At 43.7% G+C, this 19730-nt stretch overlaps 1 protein-coding gene across 1 annotated transcript; it reads right to left on the bottom strand.

Annotated features, from left to right (window-relative positions):
- Positions 1 to 10038: 10038 nt before the first annotated feature.
- Positions 10039 to 18348, bottom strand: PTMS (parathymosin). The gene is made up of 5 exons (XM_039338746.1): positions 18147 to 18348; positions 14489 to 14572; positions 12245 to 12329; positions 12091 to 12158; positions 10039 to 11004 (listed from the first exon to the last, which is right to left on the bottom strand). The coding sequence occupies exons 1-5, from the start codon at positions 18192 to 18194 to the stop codon at positions 10954 to 10956; spliced, it is 336 nt and encodes a 111-aa protein (XP_039194680.1). The 5' UTR covers positions 18195 to 18348; the 3' UTR covers positions 10039 to 10953.
- Positions 18349 to 19730: the final 1382 nt, after the last annotated feature.

Genomic DNA, 19730 nt, shown 5'->3' with positions numbered 1-19730 from the left:
GTTTTATACACCAAAGGTGTGGTTCTGTCCGTAGCTTGGGAAGAACTTGGGTTGGGGCTGAAATTCTCATTTGTTGGCTCGAAGTTGCTGGCATTACGATGTAGTTTTGCTTGGTCGGTCACAAATTCAGTGAGTACAGCGAAGGCGGGTGGTGCGTCAGGGTCTTGGTTCCTGTGGGTTTCTGATATTTTGGCCCATTCGTCCCTTGACTGCTTTGGTAGTTTTCTAACTATGATCCTTTGCTTCTCGAACTGATCGAGGCAGGTAAGTTTCGGCATGTTGGGTTGCTCGCGAACTGAATGTAGCATCGAGAGCGTGTCTGCGAATTCCAACATCTGGGTGTGATCATTGATATTGATGTTAGGGAAGGTGTAAATGCAATCCAAGAACGACTTTTCTATCAGTTCATGTCTGCCATACCACTCGTCGAGCCTTTCCCAAGCTTTGAGAAGTGTGGTAGCTGAGTTGCCTAGGTGGGCTAGTTGAGTGTTCTCTACTAATCGTGTGGAAGCTGGTCCCAGCCATGTTTTCATGTGTCCGAGCGCTTCGCTCGATGTTATAGCTTCATCTTGGATAGCGGTTTGGAACGTGAGCTTCCACAATATGTAGTCCTTCCCCGGTTTATCGGGGAATTTGTGTACGCCCTTGGATGCCAAATCTAGTTTGCTTCTGTAAAGTCTCATAGGGGTGTAACTGGGTGGCGATGGTACATTGCTTCCAGGAGTAGGGGCGTGTGCCATGTTTGGCTGGTAACTTCCTTCGGCGTATTGGTGGCTGGGTGTATTTTGCCATGTCATGTACAAGGGACCTTGTTGGCTTGGTCTGAACTCTGCTGCTCTGGCATTGAGCTGAGGGAGCCCAGGCTCTTGCTTGCTTACGTGTTGGAAGGTCTGTGTTTCTGGTAGAGTGTAGCTAGCTTCCTGGTAGGCTGTCAGAGCTGATGCTCGAGGCTGTCCTCTGTAGTCAGGATTGGTGGCAGTTCCTTGGGATGCTGCCTCCTGTTGGTGCAGCAGGGACTCTAGTGACTCTAGTGTGGCTCTAACTCTTTCAACCTCGTCCCTGAGCGATGGCTGGTTCTGCTGTAGAGCCGTTGGCGCTACAGGTGGATCCATCTGATTGCCATTAGTGGTATGGTTTAGTGGGTTCTGTGGGGTAATAACGGTGGAAAGATCTTGTGGCACTCCCCACTGTGTAGTTGTTGCCATTGCTGGGGTAATAATGGTGGAAAGATCTTGTGGCACTCCCCACTGTGCAATTGTTGCTGTTGCTGGGGTAATAATGGTGGAAAGATCTTGTGGCACTCCCCGCTGTGCAGTCATTGCCATTGCTGGTGATCCCATCGGGTTCGATGTGGCAACAACGGCGGGAGGATCTCGTGACCTAGGTGTCGTGACATCAACTCTGCAATTGACCAGTGAATGAGGTCGTTGAGATTCCTCTGTTCGTCTACTCGGTCTTGGGGGGCTTGTGGCTGGCTGTGGCGCTCTCATCTGTGCATTCTGGAATGCGCTTTGGTTGTCCACATAGGTCTGTACGCGGCTACGACGCTCTTCGTTTTCCAGTTGTTGTCAGTCTGGCAAGAAAGTGGTGTACTGGAGTATTTTCTGAAGGCCTTCCGCTCTAGCCATTTTGTCTGCCATAACTCTTTGGCTTTGAGTAAGTTCAAGTTCTTCTTGGGCATCTTTTCTTTTGGCCTTCATTTTGGCTGCTATGGCCTTTCGTTTGGCTTCCATTTGGGCTGCTTCATTTTCTTGATCGGCCTTCACTCTGGCGGCTTCAGCTTCTTGGTCGTTCTTCATTATGATTGCTTTGGCTTGTAGCTTGGCCTTTATTTCAGCTTCTTCAAGTTCTATGGCCGCCAACTCCTTCTTTTTCTGCCTCTCCTCTTGTGCCACACGAAAGACAGCTTCAGCAGCTTTAGCATCTAAGATTATTTGCTCTTCCTGTGAAATTCTGGATGCTCGGCTATGGCGGGAGGATGCCTTCGAAAGGCGGGAGGCACCTGTAACATGCAATTGTTGGGACACGCTGGAGTGTGCCTTGGACATGTGGCGGAAAGATGAGGCCTTTCCAGATACATGAGATGGATCCGCGTACGATCGTTGGGATGGTGCATGTGAAAGGCGTGAAACTTCGGACTCGGCTCTGTCGACCGGACTGCCTCTTTGGTGAGGCTCGGGCTGTGGGGAACCCTGTGAGCTTTCTAGAAACTTCTTGCATTCTTCGTTTATTAGCTTGAGGCTTTGCATCTCGCTGTCGACACTTAGGTCTCTTAATTGTTCTTGAATGTCCTTGCTGTTCAGAGTCCATCCATTGCACATAGGCGTCTTCCTTATCTCCTTCCACTGCGTGTGCCCGTTCTGGGGAGAGTTCCTCCTTCTGTTCGTGGTAGAGTTTGTATAATCTGTCCCAGCCTCTTTCATGGTGCCTGTGGATGGTGTGCCATTTCTCCATCAGATGTGAGTGCATGGCTTCTGTGAGCTTTCTGCGTTGTCTAAGATCGTATTGACCCTGAGACATTTTTGGCTTTGTGGAGGCTTGAGTTTCACCCTCTGCATACTGGTCAAGGTTGGCTGTTTGCGGCATCTCTCCTTGACTGGCTGGTTGGGGTGTCACAACTAAGCTGATTAATTGAACCCCTTCATCCAAATCAATAAGACACTCCTCCATGGTTAGGGTAGGTTCAGTGTCCTTCTCAGCTATTTTGAAGAGAATTTGAAGAACTTTTCTCTTTGACCACTAGGGGTTGCTACTTGTAGATCAGCTTCTGAGGTGCTGTCTGTGGGTGGAGATGCCACTGGGTGCATTCTCCTGCGTTTGTGGGTACTTCAGTGCAGTTCACCCCTTCGCCACTAGGGGTCACTTGCTGTGGGTCAGCTACCAGGGTGCTCTGGCTTCGAGGTTCACTCTTTGTCCACTAGAGGGGCTTCTCTGGATGCGGTTAAAGGCTTGCGTGTAGTGCCTGCTTTAACCACTAGGGGGGATACAAAGAAAGGCCAGCCAAATTCTTCCTATTACCACGTTACTGCTAGTGGCCACTGAGAGAATGTAGAGGTACAAACTCCCACCTGGCACTGTACTGCTAGTGGCCACTGAGAGAATGTAGAGGTACACACTCTCATCTGACTACCTTTGAGTGCAGGCTGTGATCCTGGGTCATCAGCTGTGATAATAAGCAAAGAGACTTGGGTTTGATTTCTTCTGCCTAAGTTCCCTCAAGCTGCAACAGCTTAGTGCTCAGCTTGAGTGAGTGAGTGAATGCTTCTGGTAAGTTCACTCTGTGCCTTCTAGGGGGTGTTGGTAGCTTGGGATAACTTTAAGTAGCTTGCACTTTAACTAACAGATTTGCTCTGTTGTGTGCTGAATTAATTGTGGCCGTTGTAACTCAGCTAAAAAAAATTGCATGACCATCCGGGGGTGCTTCTGCGATGATTCCTCCTTACTATGGCAATGGATGAGTTTATTGAAAGGCAATCAGCCTTCCTTGCTTTTGTCTGAACTTTAGAGGCAGTCATTAAACAGTTCTTTGTTTCAGGCTGCGTAATTCACTGGCAAAGAGGGGAGGGGAATAAGGCCCAAGCTCCTTTTGGTGTTAAAATTCAAACTTTTCATGCAAGGAACAAAGTGTAGATTTTTCTTTTTTCCTTTCTCCTCACTATAAACATTAACTTGTGAACAGGTGCTTTTTACTTTGAAATGTTGTCTAGCAAGCGAATTAGCATAACAAAACCTCTGAATCACTCCTTGAAAGCTGCCTTTTACACAGACACGCTGGCTTTGCTTTGCTTGCTTGAAGGTTAATGTAGAGAAAAGGCTAACCGATTTGATTCTCTTTCTTCAAACTGTTGCAGCTTTGAGAGAAGAATTAATCTTTGCCAATTTACTATTTGCTTTCAAAAGATGGCACAAATTATGAGTATATCTTCTTACTATTCTGACACAAACTTAAAGTGTTCTGTTTTAAATCCAGTCAGATAGTTAACTCAAAAGAAACGATCTTATAATAAACAAAATATATTTTAATGAGAAAGATTACTTGCGTTCACGTTGTGATTGGTGTTGCTGGAAATACATCTTTATTCATCTTTTAGATCCTTCCTTTAGGTAAGAAGATATTGCTCTTTATACCATCTTTATAATGACTCAGGCTATTGTGTGATCTTCCATGGCCCATGCTTCTTACAGACAAAGAGATTCCCAAGTAGCTTGTGTCCAGGAAGTCTCCCATGATCTTTTGAACTCCTCCCACTGCCCATCCACATACCTAGCATTTAACCCAATAACTGCCAGACACTCCAACATAGAGTTATGGGCCAGAATACACTGGATTTATACTCATGGCATATGCAGACTTATTATCATAAAATATATGATGGTCACTGTTGAGTCCTCGGCTTAATGGTGAATAAGCACAGAGCATCTCGTAGTGTCAAAAAGCCTTTATTGTTGTCTCTTCTGCTCCGTTACAGCTCTGAGGCACGCAGGCCTCTCTGCCTCTCTTAAGAACGCTTCCCCGGACCGAATGGCAACATTTGGCGCTTCGCGCCTCACGCATGCGCGTGAAGCCGGCAACAGCCAGTCTGGTCCCGGGCAGTTTGCAACGTCCCGAACCTACCATTGCAGGCTCAGGACACAACATCCCTTCTCCCCCGGCTAAGACTAATAAACTATATGAATAGTTACACACAACCTCAACACGAGCATGGTGTGCCAACCCATGCTCCAAATGGTACTGGGCTATTGTTCTGGGCATTAATACCCAATGCCCATGTTTCCATTGCTCCCAACAGCAGACACCCTCTCACTATTTCTGCTTTGCCAGCAGAGTTATAAAGTCCTCAGGGTACTTAGGAGATCTTTTGACTCTCTGTGACCTCCTTAGACCCTGAGAATCCCCAATTCCATTTTGCCCAGAGGATGACATGAATTTGCCCCTTCTTTCAGACCCTGGTGGTCCCCATGGACCGTGCTCCATTGCCTGATCTGCTTGCTTGCCCACCGGGCTCGTCAGACTAGGACTTTGTTCTCCCAATAACCTGGTTGACCTGCCTAGTTGCAGGCTCTCTGGCCCCTCTATAAAACTGCCACTGTTAGGCAACTCTGTAGTGCCTCCCAGGCCCACACTGGACCTATCCCGGGGCTGCATTCCTTCGCTCCCCAGTCCCGTAACGGGACTGTCTGGGTTTCAGTATTTCCACAAAACTCAGTTGCCCCCCCATCTGTGCCGAAGGTGTCAGAATTGGGATGTGCCTCTCTGGCCACCTCCCTGTGTGAATACCTCCTTCTGGAAACAGTAGCAGTACTGGGCTAACTAGACTGGTTTTGTGCCAGGTCTCTTGCAATGTTTGAGTTATTAGGATGCTCCCGGTTATTCTCCCTGACTGGAGTGCTGAATGGTATTGGTGAATGATGAGTATGCCCCCTGGGTGACTCCCTGGCTGGAGTAGGCACTAGTGCCTGTGTGCTTCGTTAGCAAAAAGTCTCTGCTGCAAGTCTCTGTTTCTAAGCCCACATACAAATCTGTCTCTCAAACTTTCTTCTAAGTGTTTAAACTCACAAGGCTTAGCTGCTCTTCTCAAAGCTGCAATGTATTCTTTAACTGATTCACCAGCTCGTTGATCCCTCTGTTCAAAAGTATGCCTCCATGCAATAACAGACAACTTGGGCTGAAAATGTTCTTTTAGTAATTTTTAAAAATCTGTGTAGGTTACAGATTCAAGAGGCGCAGGGGCTGCTAAATTTTCAGCAATTTCAAATGCATCTTGACCACAAACACAGAGCAAAGTAGCGTCCTTTAAGCCATCTTCTCTTACTTGGTTTACTTTCAAGTAGTTTTCTACTCTGGCCACATATGACTCCCATCTTTCTGGGTGCGTGACATCAAATTCAGAGAGTCTCCCGATCTTTGCCATTTTCTCCTGTGTAAGGAAAGGGTCTATCAGCCAGCTTACCTCCAGCGACGCTGTACTGGCAGGCAGGTGCTGAATTTAACGCCGTCTTCCTAGCCACTCTCAGGACTCCTGGGTAAGCTTACAATTCTTCTTAATTAATTGTAAGGCATCCCACCTTCGTCGCCAGTGTTGAGTCCTCGGCTTAATGGCGAATAAGCACAGAATATCTCGTAGTGTCAAAAAGCCTTTATTGTTGTCTCTTCTGCTCCGTTACAGCTCTGAGGCACGCAGGCCTCTCTGCCTCTCTTAAGAACGCTTCCCCGGAGTGAGGGATTGCAAGACTGGCTGGGAAACTGTCATTTGAAAATGAAGCTCACAAGTTGTAGCACAGCTACAACTTTCCCAAATTTCATTCCCTTGGGAGTTATAAGTCCCTGATTTTGGACTCATTATGTAAGTTAGTCCATTTGAGGTACTTTGGTTAAAAAATTATTGCATTATGAGGCACCATTTCACCAGTTAAAGGTTGTGACAACAACAGTTTTAGTAATTCAGTATATAAACTGAATCAATTCATAAATGATTTGTGGCTTTTCTAGCCACTGCAATATAAAATAACTTTTATATAAAAACATGAATGCATTTATAATTGATGCACTACACATATATGATTTGTGTCACTGGTTAAGTGCAAAATGCCTTGTGAAAAGTTGTCTGATTGATTGTTCTTGAGACAGGCATTTAGTCGAATTAAATCCAGTTTATTAATGCAATGTGCAAAAATTGCCCTTGGCTTCTGTTCCAAGCAATGCTAAATGTGGCCACCAGAGGGAACAAAGGGAACCAAATTCATGTATATACTTGTAGGGTATATCCAAAGCTTTCATTAGATCAATTGTAGGAAAGCTATGTTTGAATCAGGGTCAAAAATTCAGTAGATCAGGACATTCTCTTTAACATTGGACTGAATAATAATTAGAATGCACTTTGTAAATTCAGAGCTGATTCACAAGTCTTGCAAAGTTTCTTTTGCTAATCGGATAAGCATGCTGCTCTAATGGGCAAGTTGCACTGTGATATAGGGTGTCTCAAATCAGACTATGCAATTTCCTCAAATTGATTATAGTCACTAAAGAAAGATCATTTAGAATCGTGTTTCCCAACTTTGACAACTTTTAAGATGTGTGGACATCAACTCCCAGAATGCTGGCTGGGGAATTCTGGGCATTGAAGTCCATCCATTTTAAAGTTGCTAAAACTGATTTAGAGGACTGTAGAAATTACATTTTACAATACTGATCTGCTTGAGAAAGGCAACCTTTGGGGAACTCTGGGAATTCAGAATTAAGGGAAAGCTGTCTTGTTTGAATATTACAAACTTCATGCATGCAGAGAAACAGGAATGTTCTCTGGAGCACCCGATGAATCTGGGTGACTGTGAGAGCTTTGCTCAAAAATGGCCACCAAAATGGCTGTCTCACTGTTCATAGCTAATCCTTTTAGAGCAGTGGTTCTCAACCTGTGTGTCGGGACCCCATTTGGGGTTGAACGACCATTTCATGGGGGTCGCCAAACAATGCAGTCCGCCATTTTTTCCCCCTTTTCCTTAGCTGTGCTACTCCCTTTTATTCTATTGGCTTTTGAAAGCCAATAGAATAGACTCTCTTGAATAGAGTCTAATTCTATTGGCTTTCAAAAGCCAATAGGAATTGTCCAGGCTGTCTCTGCCCTGATGAGCCCGCCAAAAGTCCCATTCTGCAAACGGTGCTGCACCAGTTGAGTAGTCCTCGACTTACGACCGGTTGAGTAGTCCTCGACTTATGACCGGTTGGGGGGTCGCGGCATTAAAAAGGTTGAGAACCACTGTTTTAGAAGGAGATAAATAGTTTTTCTTTTCAGGCCTCCTGATTTCAGTGATGGCACCTATAATCCAGTTTGTAGCAATAACGTCTCCAAAGGCTTTCTCTAGACTCACAAGAGGGCTATTTAAGGGCCAGGCAATCCTTTTTATTCCCCTAGACCAGTGGTTCTCAACCTTTCTAATGCCGCGACCCCATAATACAGTTCCCCATGTTGTGGTGACCCCCAACCACTTATACATCACCGGGTGCCAGGGGCGTGGCCAAAGAAAAGGGGGGAAAATGGCGGACAGCCTTGTTTGGCGACCCCCGTGAAATGGTCGTTCGACCCCAAATGGGGTCCCGACCCACAGGTTGAGAACCACTGCCCTAGACATCTTTACACTCTTCTACATGTCTATTTTTATTTGTCATTTGGAAGCTGTATTGCATTGTGATATGATCGTTGTAGCATTTTAAAATGTAATGTTGTAAGCAATTGAGAAAGCAAGCTTCATGCATTTTATTTCAGGGAAAGAATTATCTGAGCCTGCTTAGCTTTTTTTCAGATCTGCTGGTAGATTCCACCCAGCTGGGTTTTCAGACCCCTGTAAATCTTACCATACCCCTTAACAAGAATGTGAGGCTTCCATATAATTTAAAATACAGTCCATGTACATTTCCTTCAAGGAATTCCCTTTTTCCTATCCATAGCCAATCCTCCCAAGTATTCCTGTCATCAAAAGTTATTCCTTGCCCTTTATACTTTCCCACATTTGTGGTCCAACTCGTTAAGAGGATCAGTCTGTGATTCTTTGTTCTAACCAGCAAATGTGTAGATTCTGTGGGGCATCTGCTGCACAATCTGTGTTCAGTACAACTTGTTCCTTTCCCCTCTCCAGCATTATGATTCCAGCCAAACCTATAAATGCTTGTGACTGCATTGGTTGAATCTCAGGTAATTCAACATGTGGACAGAACAATGCTGTTCTGGTCAATCCAACTGCTAACTAGAACTCAAGGAATCTTGCCTAGAACGGCAATCTAGTAAAATAGTAATTTCCCCATCCCTGCAGGAGCTTGGGCAGCTTGCCAACAGGCAGCATATACAGAGTAGCCTTCAACTTAAAACCATTCATTTAGTGACCATTTGAATTTACAATCGCACTGGGGAAAAAGTGACTTACAACCAAAATCTCTCACGACCATTGCAGCATCCCCACGGTTGCACTGTTCCAGGATCATGTGATCACCATTTGCAACTTTCCCAGCCAGCTTCTGCTGAGCAGTCAATGGGGGAAGCCAGATTCACATAATAAATGATTCACTTAACAACTGCACCAATTTGCGAAACAACTGTGGGACACAGGTTGCAAAATGGAGCACAATTCACTTAATTACCTTGCTTAGCCACAGAAATATTGGGCCTCAATTGTGGTCATAAGTTGAGGACTACATGTAGGTTGAAATCTTACTTTTATCACTAGCGTATCACATATCTTAAGTTACAATAACAGATCATTGTTGATCACCGAAAGACTCATTTACTAAATAACAAAATCATCACAAAAACTTCAAAAGGAAGGCCCAGTATAGTTCTTATTGAAAGATTTTTGAAACCATGTTTTTATTCATTACTGTTACTATGAGTAACTCTTTTCTTACACCTTTTGGCTCCTGTAGAATTATCATAGATTTATGCACTTTCTCTCCTCCAGAATTCTAAATTTCTAATGTTTTTCTTTGCACAATACACAAACTCGATTTTGTTACTAAAAATCAGGGATAACAACCAAGCTGGAGATGTATAAAAGTGAATAAATGCATAAGGAAGGTTATCAGTGACTACTAGCTTTCAGCTTTACATGCTATAATCTTGCTGGGCAATGGAAGTTGGGAGATCGTTATATGTGTCTGCTGCTTGTAGGCTTTTCAGAAGTTCTAGATCAGTCATCAAGGCATCAGTATGGAGGAATTAATGTGCCTTTGATCTGACAGAATAAGCATCTTTTGTTCTTACCTGTACCGTGCTTTTTCAGCCCCACAACTGACCTTCCCCCCCCCACATATGGGAATAATTAAAGGGTGTTTCCATCTTAATCTATCATCAAACTATGACTGCACTTTTATCCCTAACTTTTTAAAATGTAACTACAAACAGGAGATGATTAAATGCCAACTAGGAATAGAATGTATTTTTAAGTTAGCAAAGTTAGTTAGTTTAAGAAAAATAAATTATTGTGTACTCGATCTGACTTGAACTGAATGCATACGTGTGTGCCTCACAAAAAAGCAAAAATTATCTGAAATCTTTTTGAAAGGTTTTTTATTTACAGTGCTAAACAATATATATATTTATATATCTCATCCTCATAATGTCTGTGCCATAGAAAATACTGCAGATGGATCTGCTTTAATTTACAAAGAAAAACAACCAAAGAACCTGACAGGAACAAGGGAGAAATCAAACTTTGGTCCCCTAATTAAAAAATAACAAACACCCAAAATGGGAAAAAAAACCACACTGAATCACATATTACTTTACACATTAAAAACAAGCTTTGCCTCCAGGAAGAAAAAAGTTCACCAGATTCAGCTTGCTGCCTGTCATTTAAATTTGTACAAAATGTTTTAATTAAAAACTGTAATTTTTTTTTTAAGTAACACACATTTTACTGTATTATCATCATCACCACCACCATCACCACTACATTTTGCCTTTTTCCTGCAATAGAAAGGGAACAGGCACAGCACAGGAACACATCATGGCAAGTTTCCCTGGCCCTGGACTTCCTGTGTGCCAAATGTGATTTAACCCTTTCAGCACCATAGAAACTGTGGAAGGGGCCAAGAGGAACGGGGAGGGGGTGAAGTGCTGGACAGAAGCAGGGAGGAGTTTGCAAGAGGAGACAAGTGAGGATCTCAGGCAGCAGTTGTGAAGGTGTTCTGGGAAGAGATCGGAGGAAGCAATGTTTCTAAAGACTGGAGCTATCTGAATGGAGGGTGAAGGGTAATGAAACTGTAGAGAGCACTGTAATATGGAAACAGATCTTGGGAGCTGGAGAAGAGCTTCCTTCAGCTTCCTCTTGACAGAAAGCACATTGAACTCCTCTTCTTCCTCATCTACAGCCACAGCACTACAGAGGCTGCCTGCACAGACAGAGGAACGAAGGTGTGCAGATAGTTGGACAGCGGAGAAGAGGATGCAGATGGAGCCAAGAGGATCAAGCTGAAGAGCCATTTTCTGTCTTCTTTCTTTTCGGGTCAACTTCATCCTTCAAACAGAAAAAAGATGGATGTATTTGGTGAGAAACACTTTGGTTGTAATGCAGGTGCTTCTAACTCAGTTGATTGGTGAGTGGAGAGTCAAAGAATTGATGCACTGGTTGGGCCAGCCAGCAATTTGGAAAATGGGCCCACTCTGAACCCTAGAAGTTTCTGTAAAATAACCACTGCTGTGGATCCACAACACACACACACACACATCTTCTTTATCTGTGCCTATAATGTTAATTTTTTTGCCTGACATTAATAACTCTTTTGGGTTCCAGATGCCACCTACAATTCTAAGCTATGATCTGAGGACCAATAATGTTTGAAAAACAGCCACAGTCTTGAAAGAGATTGATATTTCACTATATTTTAACCTTTTAAAATATCAACAATAACAATAATAATGATTATGATGAAATTCTGCAGTATTATTATCAGTTTCATCTTGACACCCAAGAGTGCAGTCAATTTGATCCATTTGTGTTACTTTTTGTTTACTGACTACCATACAGCAAGTCTGTGAAAGAAGCGAGGCTGGGGAATGACTCTGAAGGACAGATCAAGGCTCACTACCACCAAAATCTTGTCTCATGTTAGAAATTGTATAACTCCATTCTATATTCTGCCATACTTGTACAAAGGGCTTCAGGAATTAAGATTTCCACAGAGTCCTAAGAACAGGTACATAACTCTGTAAGAATTTGTTATGAAAATGGGGAGCAACTTCCTGTTAGTTATCAGTTGATGCACAGGCCCACAGTTTCAGATGAAACCCTTGTTATGATCCCTAGAAATTCTGAATGCAGACTCACTTAGTCCAAATCTGTCTAAAGATGAAGACTAACTTCTCAACATACTTATGTATTCAATCATCCTATTTGTTGCCTTTATACAAAGGAGACTGTAAACTGCCCAGAGTCACTTACATAGTGAGATGGGCAGTGTCTAAATTTGATAAATAAATTGCTGTAGTGTTGAATCAGCCCCTGGGTACTTAGATGCTATCTTAATATCAATTTTGTTGCTGACTTTCCCTGTACATTCCCATTAAGGCATTCCTGAACACATTAAACAGAGTTCCTACTCACCTCTTCCTGCTTCTTTTCTGCAGATCGTTTTACTGCATGTGTATCCGGTTCCCGCTCATTCTCATCATCTTGGAATTAGAATAAAGAGTAAATCAACTGCCCATGGAATTCACTTACCAAAGGTTTATGAACTATGTGGATGACTTGCTCTTACCTTCATCTTCTTCATCTTCATCATCTACATCCTCAGGATTTGCATCTTCGTCATCTTCCTCTTCCTCAGCCCCATTTTCATCATCCTGCATAAAGTCACACGATAAAACAATTGTCACCTGCCAAATAGGTGTTCAATCCATTATCTTCGTAAAGTTAACTCCAGCAGACTTTGGCTGTGTTTATGTGTTTATTTCATCTCCTACCCCCAAGACAGGTTGAAACTATAGCCACCATTACTCTATTACACATATTGCTCACTCTTCTTTTGAGAACTTGAGAGTGTCCTGTTCTAGCAACTCTCAGCACAAAAATTTCTTAGTTTCATCAGCAGGACTATGCTATGAACCTGTTCTTTTTTCCTCCTCTTGTCTACTGTTTTTCAAAGCACAGCTATCATTCTAAATCCATTTCTAGAGTGGTTGGAGAACTAGCATGGGGATAGAATAAGAATCAGGATGGATGCATGCACATTCCACACACTATATTAGGCATTTCAACAACTGATCCATAGTTAAGAGCCTAGCCTTTGTCTGAAATAGTATAGGGTTACCTGCCTGAGCAGGGGGTTAGACTTGATGACCTCCAAGGTCCCTTCCAACTTTATTATTATTATTATTATTAGTAGTAGTAGTATTAGTAGTAGTAGTAGTAGTAGTATTTCTTTTACGTGTGTTGACATTATCACTTGAAAGATTTTCAGTCACATGTCAAGTCCTAGTTATGGCTTTCATATGCTGAGTCAGTTCTTCATTTGTCTATAGTTATTGCTTTTTTCTAGCAAATACTTTGTGACTAAAACCTCTGAGTGTCTTTAATACCTGCTTTACTTGTAATTATGGAGGCACTCAACAGTAACTTTCTTACTGTGCATTCCACTTCATCTTTGTTTTTAGGTTACTCTGATGAAAAAGAACTACTATGCAAAAGGCTGAATCAAAGTTTTGGGATGCTACTGTGAACTATACAGGAGAACGATGGAGAAAAGGACCATAAGGAACAGTGCAAGATACACCAAGTAAATATGTGACAGCAGAACGTTATCTTGTCACCAAGACTTTGGATTGTACAGATGGAGCTTTCATATCTATAGTTTTGCTCCAAACTCAGTCTTTGTCCTTCTCTGCACAGAGAAAATAATTTCCCTGAAAGGTGGATGTATTTTTATAATGGGGGGAGCAACTTTATCCACCAATACCATAACAAATCTAGAAAGTTTCTAGGGAGGCAATCAATCCATGCCCATTCTGAGAATAAAATATTGAATTACATCTTCTTAGCCTAATACCTACACAACTCTGCTCATTTGCTGGTTCCCTTCAAAGCAAGCTCCAAGATGTAGAATTGGTTATAGTAGCCAACAGTAATCTCACTTGCCCTCTGTGCTTCTGCCATCTGCATGGACTCCCTCCGCAGCTCCCGAAGACAGACAGAGGTACAGAAGAGCTGACCTAATGACCGCCTTGCTAAGCCAAAAGAAGCCACAAATTTTAGAATGTATGCCAACTGTGCAGCTCTTAACCACAAAGTACTTACCAGGGGAAAAAAGAATGACAGAACTATGAAAAACTCACCCAGCATTTGAAAAACATCAAGGCTGCCCCTTTTGCTACCTGCTATTTGTTATGCTCCTCTTTCCTAATTTTTCTTACCACTGGAATTCTAGAAGCAAACCTTGGGAAGCGTCACTGGCCCTGTGACTTTTTATTGCCTTCTCTGGACTCTCCTTTACCCCAGGTCTTCAGTTCTTCAATACCTGAAGTCTGAGCCAGTGGAAACTTTGTAATATTTGTCTGTTCATTCTTTGCTTTAGTCCATTTCCCAGCATCCTCTATTGCGGCTAGATTGTACTCCACCTCTTCCTAGGCTCTCAAGAGTTTCATTGATGAAAAGAGGGATTGGATACTGCACCTCCACACTGCTTTCAGGGGCATGCTTTTACTTTGCAACTCCAAAGCTCTTATCACTTTGCAGGAAAGTAGTGATGAATAAAGCTGATGACTGGCATTGCCACTCTCCTTTAGGTCAAAGAACTTTTTCAGTTCAGACTATGTTTATTGTTTCATCATTTCAAGCGTGGTAGGTTTGGTTCAATAATGATCATTATAAGCAATCAGAAGGTCCATCAAAAAAAGCGAGAAGTGGGCAGACCCCATGCAGTTCCTCAAATTGCCCTCTTTCTTATGCCTGATTCTTGCCATGCCCCCACACCTCCGGCTCCCACATGAAACACAGACCCAATTACCTCTATGATCTCTTTCTTGTCGATCTCTTTCTTGTCTTTGCGGGTGGACTTCTCCTCATGCTTTTCCTTCTTCTCTTTCAGCTCCTAAAAAGAGGGGATGCAAACTACATTAATGTCACATTCAGCATGGCTGGTATAATAAGAAATGTTGCAAAATAGTGAGGCAGCTGAAGGAATGACTCAGCAATTGTTTTTTTAAAGATCATTTAATGAAATGCAAAAGCAGCCAGGATTGAACATTATAGGAGAGAACACTGGAGAGATGCTTTGTACTTTTTACAAAAATCACAGTATGTCACTGAAATCACACATGTCTGTTATTTTGACATTTGTAACAAATAAGGAAACCCAGATAAGGCAGGAAACATTGAAATCCAACTGAGGGCTTGTCAATATTCAGTAGTTGTTACATAAGTTACCTGTAGCCTGAGACATACACTCCAAAGGCACCTTTCACTAAACATGTGGCAGAATTCACCAATCCATCATCATCCTTTTAATTGGACTGTGTGGAAAACAACTTGCAAAAGAGTTGTGCTCTGTCCATTTCCTACGCTGCTGTTTTTAATGATGCATAAAATCTGCAACCTACTTTAACAACATCTCATGAAATAAGTACAACCCTTACAATTGCTTCCTAAGTTGTAGTACATTAGAAGTAACATTAAATCTCAATATTAATACAGAAAGTGGCTTTCTTGTATCTCTATAATGCTTGTGATGCAGCTTTGCAGATGGGAATTCAAACCCTCTCTGTGCTACACAGTGCTACTTTAGCAAACATGTAACTCAGCTATATTCCAGTAACTGTCTCTGCAACTATCAACCAAGAACATGTTTCCATGATTAAGAAAACTTATTAAGATGGCAGAATCAATGAGAACCACCTTGGTCTAATGGTTAAGGCATCAGCTAGAAACCAAGGGACTGTGAGTTCTAATCCTGCCTCAGCATGAAAGCCAGCTAGGTGACTTTGGCCCAATCTCTCTCTCTCTCTCTCTCTCTCTCCCTCCCTCCCCCCTCCCCCCCAATCCACCTTACAGGATTGTTGTTGTGGGGAAAATAGGAGGAGGGAAGAGTATTATGTATGTTTGCCACCTTGAGTTATCTATAAAAAATAAAGGCAGGATAAAGGTGCTTAACAGGATAAGAGAAGATCCCACCCCCAAGCCATCTGTCTCCTTGGGAGACAGAGAGAGACAGACAGACAGAGATGGAAGGCAGGAGATGTGTGCCAGGAATACTGTACAATTTCTTTTTGTTTTTTGTATTGGGAATTTATAGGGGGGGGAATCTGTCTTTTTAAAAACAAACACCTGAATTTTACATCATTTCCTTCAAGGGCCAGCTAAACAATAAAGCACATTCTCTTTAATGCAACTACAACTAAAATTATAGTGTAGACAAGTGTCAGTATATAATTGAGACAGAGGGCGGGACAAAATGGTACAAGGTATCCTATAGATGAGAAAGGTTCTGAGCTGTCATTTTCCACTAGAGGGCATTATGTAGTTTTTGAAGACATAATATTTCTGACGCCTGCCTGCCTGCCAGCCACAGGGGAGCCTACTCTGGCCTAGTTACATACTAATCTCACCTGAATTGATCATTTGGGTAACAGACCCACAGCATCCAAATCTGCGGCTCTCCCTCCAAACAGCTTTATTCAACACATCCAGTTCTCAAATGAAACTTCCATGTTATCTTCTTCTTCCTCAAATTCAGGAGCTTCATAGTGGGCCAGTTCTGGATTTTCTTTGTAAAACAACTACCTTTTGACTTTACCCACTATCCTGCTATTTAGAGTAGCTTTTTGAATTCCCACATGGATGGTCTGTGTCCAAAGTTTTAGTGCACAATGGCCTTAATATTTAAAGGCCCTCAGTGTTGGATGAAAGACTAGACATGAAGCACATGTCTAAACAGATATCATCCAGTTATAAAATGGCAAATAATTGTTCAGATCAATTCATCTCTGAAGGAAGCTGTTAAATTGGGCACAACAAACGGAAGATCACAAGGCCATCTTCCTTCTGAAACTATTGCACAGAATTAAGCATGTAGTTCTGGGCTACAAAGACACCACCTTACCCTATATGGAAAATTATACAGCCAACTTCCAGTTCTCTTTGGTTTTCATCACAGCAAAGCCAAAGCAGAAGAGAGACTGAGTCCTCTGCAATGTTTAACCTTTATCCCCATGTCCCTGGCTGCCCTTAGGATTGTTTCAATTAATTATTTATTTTCCTTCTCAACTGGTTAAAAAAAAAAATTGTGCAAGCAAGCTTCAGCCCTGGAACACAAGGGCTGTTTGCTATTTATCTGCCCTTCTCTGTAAAGGCACAAGGGAAGCATATAAGCATAGTCTCATTAGATTCCAGTTTACTTCCAAATAAACACATGAGGGATTTTGCATCTTAAAAGCCTCGTGTTTCATTCCATATGGAAGTGCTCAGTGACAAAGACTCTTGTTCCTAATATTGTGACTAATATTTGGCTATTTTTACTTCTCTTTTCACCTGCTTTTTAATTAATTTCAAATGGCTCTTATTCATAAACTAGTTGATGGAATGTAAATTAAAAGATAGGGGGTAAAAACCGATGCCTGGTATTATCTATCTCGCCCCCCCCCCCACACCCACAGCTGAAAGATGTAAGCGATTTTTCTGAGGGATGTGTTGTCTTATCCTTTGGGGACCGTACCCCACAAGAATACAATAAGGCCGGTAACCCATTTTCTGCTCCGTTGAACGCCAGTTAACACCCGCTGCTGCTTCCGGAACAGATGTAGAGAATATGCTGCTAACGGTCGAACCGCTAAAGCCGCCAATACCTAAAATCTGATGCCTCCAGAGACGAGCCGGCGATGGGAAGGACGCATATGCTGGCAACCTGGCAGGCAAGCGCGAGCCCGCGCGCACCCCCGCCCTTTAATTGCCTTCCATTTTTTTTCCTGGCTTTGTGTTGCGCTCCTCCGCCTTACGGCTTTCTTCCTAATACAGCGAAGCGGTTTAGCCTCCTCTGCCCTCCAAAGCACCCCGGTGGGAGGATCGGCCTCCTTCTTTCCAAGCAGCGCACCTTTCGAGCGCCGAGCCCAAGAGAGCGCGGGTTTTTGAAGACGAAGCCCCCTCACCATTGTTGCCTAACGGGGCTTTTCAAAAGAAGAGCGATTTCTCTCGGCGGAACCGTGACGTCTGCCTTGACCGTCGCCAGTTTCCAAAGGCAAAGGACCTTTGGCAAAAATAAATACATAAATAAATAAGCAGCCAAGGGCGCTTGGGGTTAATGGCCACCGAGAGGAGGGCGCTCCGGGGGTTGAAGGACCGAAGCCCGCACAGCGTCTCAGCGCGCGGGGAGCTGTTCTCGACCCGAGTCCCCAGCCAGGAGCTGCTCATTTCCAAGGAAACAAAAAGGAAGCGCGCACGGGGCGCAAGGAGGATGAGGGAAGGAGAAGGGAGCAGGCAGGAGAATCAGACCCGGAGGAGGCTGGCGGCGGCGGGAAAGGAGGCAAGGCGAGCGCGTCTTTCTTCCCCTCCTCCACAGCTGCCTTTCCGAAAGAGTCCTGGCGCACCGCGATCGCTACGAAATGGACCGAGCTTGGAAGACCCGGGGCTCCCAGGTCCCGCGCGTAGCCACCTGCTCGATCTGAGCTTCTCACCTTGGCACCGAGCTCCACCGGAGCCTCGTCGGCGGACTTCTCTGACATCCTGGCAGCGGCGAGAATGAGGCGAGGCAGACGAGATGCAGCTTCGAAGCAGGGACCTGCCAGCTGCTGCCGCTCTGCTCCCAAGCGCCAGAAACAAAATCCTTCTCTCCCGCGACAAGGCAGTGCCAGAAAAAGGGCTCGGTGACGAGGAAGCGCGGAGGGAGGGGCCTGCGGGGAGGGAGGGAAGGAGGGGAGAGATTAGAGGCAGAGGGGAAAGGAGCGAGCGGCGAGCGGGAAAGAACGGCTCGCGAAGCGACAGCGCTGCGTTTTGCAAAACCAGCGAAGATAGCTTTGCAAATAATTATCTATCGGACGGGTTAAGAGAGATTATGCGGTCCAGGGCTGCACCGAAAGCCATGAACCTGAGCTGGTGCCCTTGGGGACGCTGCCGTGAATGCTTTGTCCTCTGTTCCTTTGTTTGCCCTTTCTTTCGCCTGCGCCGCCTACACACGATCGCACACGCCCTTTGTACTACCCCGCGTTATTTATTCCAGATTAACTAAACGCCTATTTTTTGCTTTCCACCCAACGGATCACGAATAATCGCAAGGGTTTTTTTTTTTTTTTTCATTCTGTCTGTCATTCTTGATTGTGACAAAGCATGCGGCAGGACTGTGTCCCGGCAGGAACGCCGGGTTCCTGTTGCAGGGGCAACATTTCCAGAGATTGCCACTTTACAGCTCTGCGCCGTATAATGTCACTCGGCAGCTCTCTGCATATGCTCAGGAGAAGACTGGGATTGCCAAGGATTGATTCTGCCAGTATCAAAACATTGCATTCACATTTGCCAAAGCGCCAAGTGTTAAGTAGTATGTGTGCTTGGAGCGTTGTGCAGGCTTCATGAGAAAGTCCACATGCATGGATTCCTTACTTCTGCCATACTGTACTTGTTGCCTATCACACTGGATTAAAAATAGAAGTGCCAATCTTGCCTATTCATTTGTATGCAACCAGAGGATATAATCACTTTAAACTGATTTAAACTAAAGAATAATGGGATATAAAAATTACATGACCTCATAAATAGAATCACAGGCTGGGTAACCACCATGTCCTCAAAGTTTCTGGGGATAAAGAAGCAAAGTTCCTGCTCTTCTATTTGTCCCTCAACAGACCTAACTAGTCCACAATATCGCAGAAGGGTGACTTTATTAAGTATCCAAGAGCCATGTCATTCATTAGTCATCTTCAGCCCATAATGTCAAAATATCAGCAGAGCTGGCTGGGGAATTGTGGGAGTTGAAATCCACACATCTTCAAGCTGCCAAGCTTGGGGAAACACTGGTCTACTTGAACGCCACATTCCAAATGTGGAACGTTCTCTCCCCTGGATTCTGTTTCAGTGTGATCCACTTGCAGTTGGCAGCATGATCTTTCTTCTTTCCTGGGAAGTTTTAAATAATGTTGTGCTGTTCAACTGTTCCATAAAACAGTGGAAAATATAGCATCTAAATTAACTAATAGGTTGGTATGGAATGAACTTGTTTGAGGATGTTGGTCCCAATTCAACGCAGTATCTTTGTGGACTGCACACAT

This window comes from Crotalus tigris, unplaced genomic scaffold, assembly GCF_016545835.1.
Source record: "Crotalus tigris isolate CLP2741 ecotype Arizona unplaced genomic scaffold, ASM1654583v1 scf7180000017716.2861928, whole genome shotgun sequence".
In the NCBI taxonomy this organism is placed as follows: domain Eukaryota; kingdom Metazoa; phylum Chordata; class Lepidosauria; order Squamata; family Viperidae; genus Crotalus; species Crotalus tigris.
This window is presented reverse-complemented; position numbering and strand designations above follow the sequence as displayed.